This window comes from Trachypithecus francoisi, unplaced genomic scaffold, assembly GCF_009764315.1.
Source record: "Trachypithecus francoisi isolate TF-2019V2 unplaced genomic scaffold, Tfra_2.0 Lachesis_group16, whole genome shotgun sequence".
NCBI classification, from domain to species: Eukaryota; Metazoa; Chordata; class Mammalia; order Primates; family Cercopithecidae; genus Trachypithecus; species Trachypithecus francoisi.
In genome coordinates this window covers 45,923,723-45,937,217 of record NW_022681461.1, presented here as the reverse complement: position 1 = coordinate 45,937,217, position 13,495 = coordinate 45,923,723, and the positions used below count along the sequence as shown (strand labels likewise).

General features: G+C 36.2%; 1 protein-coding gene across 4 annotated transcripts in view; it reads right to left on the bottom strand.

Moving 5' to 3' along the window:
- Positions 1-350: 350 nt before the first annotated feature.
- The window catches only part of CCDC171 (coiled-coil domain containing 171), a 413,214-nt gene continuing 400,069 nt past the window's right edge, over positions 351-13,495 (bottom strand). For 3 of the 4 annotated variants that reach the window (XM_033237405.1, XM_033237406.1, XM_033237408.1), the window contains one exon: positions 351-756. In XM_033237405.1, coding sequence (XP_033093296.1) covers positions 529-756 — 228 coding nt within the window. In that variant the 3' untranslated portion in view covers positions 351-528. The remainder of the gene's footprint in view (positions 757-13,495) is intronic. The other variant, XR_004443489.1, reaches the window with a different exon arrangement.

The window sequence follows — 13,495 nt, the reverse complement described above, 5'->3', positions numbered from 1 at the left end:
CACATCATTTCTGTTTTGCACAACCTGCTTAAAGTTTGCAACTAAATGCTTGTCTTCAGTTGAGCTGACAAGAGAGAAGAGGGGGCTCAGTGAACCATGGCCGGGCTGCCATGAAATGACAGGAATCATTGGCATACATTTCAAATAGCTCTCTCAATCCTATTAAAGCATTGCAGTCCTGCTTTAAAATAGACAAGTATGAAACAACTTTGATAGATAGAGACTAAAATGGCTTATTGATTTTTTTAAGTCTGAGGGAAATTACCCAAAATGTGTCATTCCTTAACATTTAAAAATATGTTACATAAAAATGAGCAACTGTGATAATAAATAAAACTTGGAGAGAAAAAAGTTGGCTATTTCATTATTCAAGGAGACAGAGCTACCAGAATACATCAAGATATCACATAAATTTTTTAAATCCACTGCCACTTCTGCTGAAACAAAAGTCAACTGATAAGAAAATTCCCATTCAAAACAATTTTAATTGTACTGTTAACTCTTCCTCCATTTTTAAATTTCATGAAGTCATAATCCAATCTGAGTTGGTCTGTTGGCATTAGCAGACATAGTCACTGGAGAGGAGTGAGATGATGTCAGAGCATGGGGAACAGTATTTATAAATGTCTCCTTTAAGAAAGTGTAAGTTGTATCAAGTTCAGCTTTCAATGGTAAGAAATCCCCAATACCAGTTGTGTCAGCAGGAAGAGGAGCTCTTGAAGGAATGGAGAGATTTGAATGGTCTCGTGATCCTATCTGTGACATACAAAAGAAAAAAATAATAAGCATAGAGTTGAAAACTCTCAAACAGAGCCTAAAACCATAAACAGGCAAGTAGACTAATAATCATTAAAATATAAAATGAGATGGAAATTACTATTTCAATAATCTATATGAGAATATATAAATAGTAAATTATTTTCCAAGTGTGACTGAATCCCTTATTTGCTCTTTTATGACTTTTCTAGACAACAGGAATTTATCTAAACACTAAATCTTTGTGTAAAACTCTTTATAAAGTTATCACGTCAAAGAGTCAAAACAATCAGGGATTTTTACCTTGACTTCAGTCCATTGGCAACTTACAGAAACCGATGCTAATAGCATTTATTTCATTATGCTATATAATAAGTGCCATATAATATGGAAGATTAGATTGCTTAGAAAATAAACTATAAGTATTTATGTTTTTTAAATCTATCCGTTTTATTTACTTGACAAAAGTAGCACAAAGAAAAATAAGCCAATCCCAGTGACCTCTAGAAAATGGCATATTAAGATACAAAATTCTAATGATAACTCTTTGGGTTTACTTTAATAATAATGCCACCACCCTGTTTTTTCTTTCAACTTTATTACTTTAGGTTCGGGGGTACATGTGCAGATTTGTTACATGGGTAATTACTGATTTAAGTCACTGAGGTATGGTGTACAAATGATCCCATCAGCCAGGTGGTGAGCACAGTCCCCGAGAGGTAGTTCTTCAACCCTCTCCCGCTCTCGTAGTCCCTGGTGCTCAGTGTCTATTGTTTCCATCTTTATGTGCATGATACCACCCTGTTTTGATAAAGACTATTATAAGTATTTAGAAATCATGTGTCAAAATAAGGGAATGAATAATTTGTCATATATTTGAGAACACTGATGGTATCCAGAAACTGTTGGAAATTAAACTTAAAAATGCCACATAGTCATGAAATACTGGATAACAGAACTAACATTTTGATAAAGCTACTCATTTAAGCCTTAAGTGACATCAGTATCTAGTAGTTAATATTTAACATGAAGAAGTCTTAGCAGTACAGCAGGTAAGCATTATTTTATGACATTTAAAGATGAAAGGAAAATAGTGATCAATTGTATGACATAATTTTCCAGATTCCCACAAAATAAATGCTGCTGAAATAACAAGTCTGGTTATAAGTATCTCCACTAAAAATCATACTCTATATTGCAGGGTTTTTTTAAACTTTCTAGTAGATCCCCTTACAGTTTTGATAACAAAATAATGTAAACTATAAGGTCTGCTTTATTATGTCATGTTATACAAAGCTGTTTCTACATGTAAAAACAAGAGGGAAGCTATTACTGGCTTTAGGAAAGTATTAGAAATTCAACTGTTGTATGTGTTACCATTTTAGTGGATTTTTTTAAAACTACAACTGGAGAAAAAATCAATGTCTGCATCTAACACCTAGGTCAGCAATTTTCTTTGATCTTTGTTCTTTTGATTTCTTGATACTCTACTGCAGGCCTATAGCTGACGGAAATCATCTCTTTTTATACTGGAAGTTCGGAAACACCTAAAATGGTCACTTGAAAGAGCTCTACAAAGGACAAGGTTTCCCAATGGAGGGAAAACAACTTTCAAAATCATGTGTTGACCCTGATTCGTAGTATTCATGAGGTTTTGCTTGCAGAACCTTAATGCTGGACCTGATCATCTCAGTTCAGAACCTGAACAGAGGCATCTCATTACATCAGAGGCTAGAGGTGCACACGGCTGCACTTTTACTGCTGCTACAATCATTTTTTAGCAGTGTCATTACTGGATTGACTTTGCAGCTATAAACATTACAGTGCCATCTACTAAGTTCTCATTCTGTCAGGCCTGGGGGTTAGGGGAATGCTGGAAGAGCAGGAAATAGTGGGGCCTGATTTTCTTCTTAATAAACATAGTTATAGCCATAGTATTCTTTATTATAATACAATATTGTCAGAAAAGACTTCAAAAGTTTGTTTTGATACATTTTTGTACTTCAAGTTCTGGTCTAAGAAAACTATGTATGGAAAATAGAGGGGTGTGCAGAATCAGTCCAAGGAAGGTCAGATATCTGCTGGGGGTATTTTCTTCTTGATGTTTAGAGAAAGGTGACTATGCCAAACTGACCAACCATTCCCGTTTTGTCAATATTAGTGATATGCATAATTTACTCAAACTTATATGCTGTACTTAAAGTTTACCTTTTTGTTCTTGTGAATCCATCAACCTAACACATTACAAAGTTAGGAAGGCAGTCCTTTAGGGAAAGTCTCTACTAACTGCTCATTTCTCTTTAATATTCTACAGATCTTGGTACCCTACAAAGAGGTCCCTCTTTTGCCTTTTCTCATCCTACTTTTTCTAATATGTCTATTTTCCACTACATTGTCTGAAAGCACCCTTTCATCTAATATAACATTTTGTACTAAATAACCTTGAAATGGGGTGTTGTTTCCCTAGTATTTCAAATTAGTCTCACTTTTTGCACACTATTTTCTGACTTTATGTCCTAAACATGGAAAATAATCTAAAAATCTCCAGAGATGAAAAAAAAGAGACAGAGAGAGAGATATATCCTTTAAGTCTTATATTCCCCAAAAGTATAGTCTCTAGAAAGTAAACAGAGTTACTTTTGTATAAGGGAAAACAAATGACTGCTTTTGCTACTGGGATCATCTGCTGTACTGCTAGAAAAAAAACTTTTTTCATGAAATGAGTCTGATTTTAAGTCACTTAAGAGCTTAAAAAAAAGCTTAAAAAAAAGCCACCGGCTGGGTGCAGTGGCTCATGCCTGTAATCCCAGCACTTTGGGAGGCTGAGGCAGGTGGATCACCTGAGGTCAGGAGTTGGAGACCAGCTTGGCCAACATGCTGAAACCTCGCCTCAGCTAAAAATACAAAAATTAGCTGGGCATGCGCCTGTAATCCCAGCTATTTGGGAGGCTGAGGCAGGGGAATCGCTTGAACCCAGAGGCGGAGGTTGCAGTGAGCCAAGATCGTGCCACTGCACACTGCACTCCAGCCTGGGCAACAGAGCAAGACTCTGTCTCAAACAACAACAACAACAAAAAAGCTAGCAACAATTGTGGTGAAACTTTGATTTGAGAATGTGATGTTAAAATAACAAGTAAATATGAACTGTTTTTCTTGTTATAAATATCCAGAATAATATCCAGAAATACATAATACTTTTGTACTATTTTAATGTAACAGAGAGAGTAAAGGACAGTTAAATAACTTTTTGTCAGAGAACACTAAAAGTTAGTGTGCACCACCTGATCTTATATTTTAAATCTGTAAAGCCCATGGTCATATAAACTACTTTTAAAACCACTGAGGTGTTCTGCCTCTTACGTAAATCTAAATTTAGGCAGTTTTTCAAAAGGAAATTAGGTGCCTGAAATAAAAGCTAGGTGTCATGTGAATCTTTATGGAAGCACTTTTATTTACTCAATAAGCTATAAATGATTCTATTTGAACTGCTATAGTCCATCAGCTAAATACATATTCACAATACAAAATGTGTCTACTAAATTTCTACATTTTAAAAATCTTATGAAATACAGTAATTGGACACATCCAATAGCCATTTTTCAAGGCTTTAATATCTTAATTTTCCACAAATGTTTTTCAAACAAAAATAAATAAATAAAGCATTAGTCTAATAATAAAATAACCACCCAATAAATTGTCTGTAAATCAAAGTCTTTTTGCCGACCAAGGCTTCTGAAACCAAGCCATTTGTCTTCTGTGTAACATTTATGATCAAGTTAAGTCTTCTAGAATTTAGTATTATAAAAAGTGAGGAAAAATGTGATTTAGTAAGCCTTAGTAGTATTGCATGGAGATTATGCTAAGCACATAGTGTGGTGAAAAGAATACTAGACTGAAGATCAGCGGACTCTAGCTTCCCTCACAGCTCTTTTACAATCCGACTAGGTCATTTGGGGCAAGTAAATTAGTCCATCCAAATGAGGGGCTGGACTCTTTCCAGCTTTGAAATTCTACAGGTCTGCCATAATTCCATGTGTGGGAGCATATACTATATAAACTCTAACTTTTTTGAGGGACATTAACCCAGAAATCAGTTTCCCAAATATAATACTTGAGAGGATGTAGATTTACCATTCTTAAGGGGAAAGAATACATATTGCACATTGCACATTGTTCTAAAATAAAGCCAAACAGATAACAAGATTAGCCACAATTTCGATGATGTGGCTTCATTCAATTAGTTTCTATAGTACTCTTTTCATTACTTCAAACTCCATGATGATGTTTTAAGCCTTGTAAATTACTGACTGCTTTTAAGTAGTCTGCACAGCTCCACATAAACAGATGAAGAAATCAAATCACCCACCAGAGGGTGTTACAGTGAGGCCCCCTTGCCATTTCTACTTTGGTTCCTAACGTGTTCTTACCACCAGAGTCTCAATATTCAGTGTCACAAAGTTTTCTTTCTTCTAAATACTTCAGGTTAGTTAGCCAAATTCTACCTGTCAATTTTCCAGTTGTCATGCTGGCCTCATAGGACACTGTAGTTTACACAGTAAGAGTTGGCAAAAATCACATAGTTTTCTCTTGTGGAATACTCAATTTTATATCTGAGATATATACAAATAAAAACATACATTCACCTTATAAATATATACACACATATACTTGAGATACCATATAAATATATATATATACACACACACACAGACAGACACACATCTGCTATCATGCCATCCAATATTTATTTCTCATACAGTAGTTACCAGTTCTAACTTTTAGCTACCAATAACAAGCTTGTAGGAATATTTTATGCATTCTTCTCCCTGTAAGTCATTAAACCTTAGTACAGACTAGTTTTACTATCTTACTGACATCAAGGCATAGGAAGAAATGTGAGTTAATGGAAAAATGCAAAGAAGTTGCATTAGGAAACACCCTAAGAGCCCAGCGTGCCTAGAGATCTAAAAAGGACAATCACAGAGGTAGAAACAAATCAGAAAAAAAGGGGTAGAATGTATTAACAGGAAACTTGATTCACATCACAACAGCTCTGTCCTCAGGCAGACACTCAGCATTCTATCTGGTTCTAATTCAGCCTTGGCTACTTTTTTGATGTGGAATATTGATTGAATCAATGGTTTTGATTCTTCATGCTTCCCTATAACCATGCCCTTGCTCTTGGCTTCCCTGTCCAGCCTCATCTACCATTTCCTCACTTGTACTGTGCAAGCCAGGTACATGGAACTTGTGAGTCCCTAATTAGGACATTCCATAGTTCACATCGCCCTCCAGTCTGTCCACTTCTGCTCTTTGTTGGGTGAGTCCTCCACGTTTCAAACTCTGGCCAAGGTCTGCCTCTTTCATGAGGCTTTCCTGGATCCTCTTCCCATCCTTCCCCAACTACAGCTAACTGTAACATCCAATCTCATTTTTACATTCGTTCATGAGCACTTATTTTACTATTTTTTCACTTATTTGTATATCCTTATATTTCCCCTATAAAACTATGAGCACTTAGTGTGATGGAATCATGACTTTGTACACCTAGCACTTAGCAGAATATCTGGGACTAAATAAGATTCCTAAATGATGAATGAGTGAATGAACAAATGACTTATATTATTACTTCATGGTCTTGGTGTTTTATTGTTATTTCACACATATACAGATTATGTCACAATTAGATTTAGCAAAGAATAATGGAAAGAATATGGGCTTTGAAAGTGGAAAGAAACTTCATTCTGCCATTTACTAATTATGTGATCCTTGACAAGTTACTTAACCTGTGTGAGCTTGTATCCTTATCTGTAAAGGAGGAAGACTAATTCCTCACAGGGCTGTTATGAGGATTAAATGGAATAATATACACAAAAATATGTAGCATAGAGTAGCTCCTCTTCTTCACTTCTCTTTTTTACTCTTCTCAAATGATATAAATTCTAACTTTACAATTATAGTCAATATGTATTGAGCATGTCAGGCACTGTGCTAGATTTCGTTTTACAGGCATTATCTGAATTCTCACAGTGACTCAATCAGAAAGCACTACAATTATCTTCATTCTACAGCTGAAGAGACTAGGGCTCAGAAGAGCAGAATAAATTGCCACAGGTTGCACAGCTTGCTAATGGTAGAAAGGGATGTGAATCTTGATTCCTCTGACTCTCCTATTCATATGCTTGACCACTACCTTACCATGTCGGCCAAAGAAGATATAGCCTAGCCTCAGGCTTGTTTTATATCTAGAGGAATTCCATCAACAAAATAAGGGCTCAACAAACCTCTCTGAAAATGGAAAATAAAAGTACATAGATTGTGTTAGAGGCTAAAATAAATGTTTATATTTATTTTATTGTAGTCCAACATTTGAATGCCCGTGGTACTTACTGGAGTAAATACATACATCTCATGGAACTTACACAAAAATGAAAGTTATAGCCCTTTCATCAAAGGAGCTTACATGTTGTTATATTCAGAAACAAAATGAGGCACTGAGGTTTTAAATTACACTAGAATATTTAAGGCCAGGCGCGGTGGCTCATGCCCGTAATCCCAGCACTTTGGGAGGCTGAGGCTGGCAGATCATCTGAAGTCAGGAGTTTGAGACAAGCCTGACCAACATGGTGAAAACCCATCTCTGCTTAAAAATACAAAAAATTAGCCAGGCATGCTGGTGGATGCCTGTAATCCCAGCCACCAGGGAGGCTGAGGCAAGGAGAATCGCTTGAACCCGAAAGGCAGAGGTTGCAGTGAGCTGAGATTGCGCCATTGCACTCCAGCCTGGGTGACAAGAGTGAGACTCTGTCTCAAAAAACAATTAATTAATTAAATTACACTAGAACATTTAACTTTAATTTTAAATTACTTCAAGATATCTTGTGCCTGACAAAACAATAAGTCCTATTTTCTTCTTCAGGATGTTTAGATTTCCTGGTGTGGTTGAGGTTAGAAAAAGAGTTGAAGAATTCTCCAAAGTGGCTTTTGTTCTTTCTTTTCCTAGTATTCTTCATACCCTTGTGCTTGCAGTCTGCTGCTGACCTGACAATCCTGACACAACTGATGGTAGAGAGTGCCAGAAATGGCCAGAAAACGCAAAGGAAGCATTTTCCCCTCTGTCTTAGAAACATACACTCCCAAATAATTCAGAGAGAATTGAAGATGTAAATAAGTTTATGCACTCAAATATAGGAAAAGAGACAAAAACCAAATAAATAAAAGCAAGCATACCATATAGAAAAATGCTACTGGCCGGGCGCAGCGGCTCAAGCCTGTAATCCCAACACTTTGGGAGGCCGAGACAGGCAGATCACGAGGTCAGGAAATTGAGACCATCCTGGCTAACACGGTGAAACTCTGTCTCTACTAAAAAGTACAAAAAACTAGCTGGGCGAGGTGGCGGGCGCCTGTAGTCCCAGCTACACTGGAGGCTGAGGCAGGAGAATGGCATAAACCTGGGAGGCGGAGCTTGCAGTGAGCTGAGATCAGGCCACGGCACTCCAGCCGGGGCGACAGAGCAAGACTCTGTCTCAAAAAAAAAAAGAAAAAAAGAAAAAAAAAAGAAAAATGCTACTGAAAGTCTGAAATGACAAACTGGTGAAAATATGTGGAACACATAGAAACCCCATACAAGTAACTTTCTTAATTTACAAAAGGCTCATGCAGATCAACTGAAATAATGTAATTAGAAAATAGGCTGAGGGTAGCATATTTATTAAGACTGAGTTCAGTTGTAAGAGAAAACTCTAAATGCTATTGGCTTAAATAAAAGTTTATTTCCCTCTGATAGGGCTATATAAAGTTTTCAAGAATCCAGGCTGCTTCTATCTTGGACTCCATAGCTCAGTACATGGCTTTTAACTCATGATCAAAAATGGCTGCTCAAGTTCCAGTTAATATGTCTGCATTCTAGCCAGAAGAAAGGAGGATGGAACAAAGAAGGAGGCATTGCTTCCGTTTACAGACACTTCCTAAAATTGCACAATTTTACTTACATTCCATTGACTAGAACTTAGGTCACATAACTAATTTAGCTTTCAGAGAGTCTGAGAAATGTAGTTTGTTAGTCTGTTTGTCTCCTGAGCAGCCCAGGTAACATTCAGAGGCTCTATTACCAAGAAAGAGAGAGAAAACAGATATCAGGAAACCACTGCCAGGCTCTGCCTCATGTACAAACTGGATATCTGATGGGGGAGAGAGTAGTATAATAACCAAAAAACATATGAAAAGGTGCTAAACTTCATTCATAAGTAAAGAACTATAATACAACACATCCCAATTAAAGATTACTTTTCATATATCAAATGGGCAAAAACTTAGATGTCTGATGATCTCCACTGTTGAGAAGAGGGAATCAGGCAAACTTTTGCCATGTAGTTAGGGATATAAGCTCGTGCAACGTTTCTGGAAGACAAAAATTTAAAGGTCCTTTGACCTAACAATTCCACTGCTAGGCATTTCTTCTATGGCTACACTCAAAAGAGTTCACCAAGGTGAGCATATGTTCACTGAAGCATTTTTAGATAGATAAATAAAACATTTTAAAAATAAAGCCAGAGGTCCATCAACAGAAGGTTATTTAAGTGAAGTATGACACAATCATATAATACAACTATTTTTAAAATGAGGTAAATATGTAAAGGCTGATAGAGAAATATATCCAAGTGAAAAAAAAGTTCAAAATGTATACATGACTTTACGTGTATATATATACATATATAAAAATAGCAATATATATTTTAAAATAAGCATAAACACACACACATGCATATCTATCCCGATTTTTTCTGGAAAAAAGAATCACAAGAAATCAAAAGAAACTTAATAATCTTTGGAAAAAAGAACTAAATTAGAGTTTGGGTAGAAAAAAAAAGATTTGAAAGGTTAAATTTAACCATTGAAAGGTTAAAATTTTCTTTCCAGGATTTTTTAGCTTTAAAATTATTTGAATCATGAGAGAAGGTTATGAACTGGCAGTTCACACAAGCAAAAATACATCTGGGTAACAAATAAATGGGGAAAAATGGTAACTCCCACAAGTAATCAAAAATGGAAAATAAGACATTTATTGCCGATAAAAATTAAAAGTTAAAAATTACACTAAATGTTAGTGAAAGCATTGTGAAGCAAGCATTCATAAACTGCTAGTAACTGTATAAATTGTTAGAACCACTGGATCTACAATTGGGCAGCTGTCTTAAATGGTTAATGCCATTTGATCTAGCAATTCCATTTATGATTAGGTTCTTTATATTAATAATAACAGACAAAAATTAGAAATACTCTCATATTCAACCAGAAGCATAGTTAAGTAGGCTATAGCTACATGGTGGAAAATTATGTAGCTATAAAATTTACAGTTATAAACTTTTGGATAATGTGGACAAATGCTCGGGTCTAACCAAAGGTCAGACCTTTGTAAAGAGCTAGACAGTAAGAATTTCATGCTTTGTAGGCTATACGCTTTCTGTTACAAGCATTAGATACTGCTGTTGTAACACACAAGCACCCATCAAGGATATGTAAATGAATTAGCATGGCTGTGTTTCAATATAACTTTATTTATGGACAGTGAAATCTGAATTTCACATAAATTTTATGTGTCATGATATGTCATTATTCTTTTGCTTTTTTCCCATAACTATTTAAAATATTAAAACCATTCTTAGCTCACAGGCCATACAAAAACAGGTGGCATGTAGATTTGCTGACCCTAGGGCTAGACTACATCGTGAAACAGCAGTACACAAAATTACATATGGTGCTTGTTTTGTGGTATTGGAATTGTTGGGATTTTTTTCTCTATTCTCTGAGTTAGGATTAGGATTTGTATTTTCCAAATTACCTAGAGTAAGTACGTTTTACTTTTATAGCCAAAAACTCTTTATTAAAAAATGAAACTGTATATATTTATATATACTGAAATACATCTATATATTTTAGTAGAGTTGTGGCTCTGAAATGTGTGGTCAAAATGAAAATGTAACTGGATAGTTAAAGGTCTCAGAGGATAGGTCTTTAAGTGTTTTGTATGTTTTGAAAATATTGTAATCTAGCAAAGAACACTCTCATTTCAATGTTTTCGGTTATCTAAGTCATATTTACAGGTTTACATTGAGTAAACACCTACACAAATAATGACACTGAGTAACTTGTTCCTCTACTCTGCACAAATGCAACTCCTTATGCAGAGTGGCTACTTATAACTTGTGTGCCTTCATTTTACTCCAAATAGCACTTCCAGCTGCCAAATTACTTCTGTGGTCATAATGTACACATGTCACACTCTCTCTGGGAACTATTAGGCAAAAGTTTTCTGACCACTATTTCATTACTGAAGAATTTCCTCTTAAAGTTATAAACGTTTTTTATTCAATGTCAAAAATTTAGTAGTAATCTGGAAGCTATAAACTTAGACCTCGTAGCGATACGTTTTTCAAGGAGTGGAATTACTGAGCAGGCACTCGGGTAAAGAAGAGCAGAGGAAGGAAAGAATCATTTAGAATTCAAAGTAGTTTGAAAGAAATGACTTTACTAAACTTTTCTAACAATATAAGTATCTGTCAATCACACATCTCAACAAATTTAGCATTAAATTCTCATTTTGCAATTTGAAACCCATTTTTTCTTTGCATGCCCCTCCCTTCCACTGCTGTTTTAGGCCATTTCCTTCATTATTCCATTATATCACACCTAAAATCCTTAGCAGTTCTTCATGGAATGCTGCAAAGTGTCTTTATTTCCCCACTGACCATGGTATAACCTCTATATTCCCCAGGGCTGTGGACCCTGTGAACAGCTGGGCCTTTCTGGAGGGACTGGCTATCTTCAGTTAAAAGAATGTGGTCTATTTCTTAGGAAGAGAAAGGCACTTCAGATGTAAGACAAATCATGTGATCTGGGTGTCATATCTGCGGAATGCCTTCAAATCACAACAAGCACTGGGGCATATGTTCTAAAACAAATCACTTAGCTGGCAATGACATTTCCTTTACATGATAGTCAGGAATGTTATTTCTGATATAACCACATCATTTCCAGCAGTCTCAACCCAAATCCATCCCTAGGGAGAACATCTTATGTAACAGTAAAATATAGCAAACACAAAAATCCAAAATAATATGACCCCAGGCTACATTTCAGGAATCGACTCCCTATATTATCAATTCCACATGACAAATTTTCCCTACGCTTGCATAATGCATACAGATATCTAAATCCATACCCCTCTTAGTATCCTAAATTAGCTCTATTCATTTATTTTTTCAGTAAATATCTATCGAGTGCCTATGATGTGCCAAATACTGTTCCAAGTACTGGGATACAACAGTTAATTAAACAAATAAAAATTCCTTGTTTTGGGGATTATTTATTAGACCTTAACTAATCTTCATTCTGATCCAGTTCTCCTTAAATCAGAATCTGTTGAAATACTATGAAACCACATAATTGCTATTTTTATAGGATAAGTTTTGATGCGCAATAGCACTGGAAGTTTCCCATCCTCATTATTCTGCGGATACAAAGTCCCAAGTGAGTCAAGTTACCCTGGTCCTTCCCTGTCCTGCTCATACAAGCCTCAAACACCCTTGTGGATTCCCCATCAAGAGCTGCTTGGTGTCTGCAATCCCTCCATCAGGATCTGCCTTCAATGTGTTAGACGGCTTGCTAGGCCATATGGGTGCTGGCTCTAACAAAAATTTGGGGTGTCCATCCTTCCCTTTCTGTCATCTGAAAACTGTGACAACTCTGACTGAAACCTAGTGTCTTGTGGTGTCCATCACAAAACATTTCTTTCAGCTTCTACCTGTAAGCCCTTTTTCTAAGAGTCCAGATACCAGTCCCTAGGCCTGCATGGAGGAAATGCACTAGGTCGTTCTCTCCACTTCACATCTCCTCTGGGTGCCTGACCATAAAATCTCCACTAGTCCTTCTCCAACTTCCAGAGCCCTCACTCAGATTAACGTTCTAGAGTCTGCACACTGTTTCTTCAAAAAGGCTTAGACTTGTTTGAAATGCAGTCTACGCTTAGGGTAGGTTGCCTACTAGATAATAATTTTAACATAGATTTCAAAGCTGTTTGCTAAATATTTTTCATCAGTTATTTGTCTCTTCACTTTGTCTGACCTAAACGTACTTTTAATTTTTGTAAACAAGTCATCTCTTCAGACTTTGCTATTTCCTGCTTCATCTCTTCTTTATTGTACGTTTGCTTATTATTTGAAAATATTCAAATATAAGATTAAAGACTAGAAAAATAGGATAGATGAAACTCATAAGAAATATTAATAAGCACAGATAATGAATCAGCAAGTAGTTTGTGGGACATAGGCAGAATCCATATGGTAAGACATGTTACTTTATAGATAGAAATGGATGGAAAGACCACACCATAAGGTAGAGATATGCCACCTCTAGTTAATGTCATCCTTAAATTGACCCTAAAACTGCAGATAAAACACAAAGCTATTCAGCAGCCTCAGTGGCAAATTATAGCCATTGGCCAGGCATGTTTGTCCCTGTATCTCTCCTAGATAGCAAGTGTGTGTAAGTAGCTCAGGCACCTTCAGTCTTCCAAGCCGCCTGTTTCAAATCTCAACCCTGATCCTCATAACCTCATAGAGAGTGAAGAAGGCTGATGCAGTGGAGAGAGACAGGGCACATGAACACTGCATAACTAAGAAGTCAGGTTATGATCCTTCCCCCTGCTTGCTCCCTGTTGTATCTCTTCTTGCTTTTT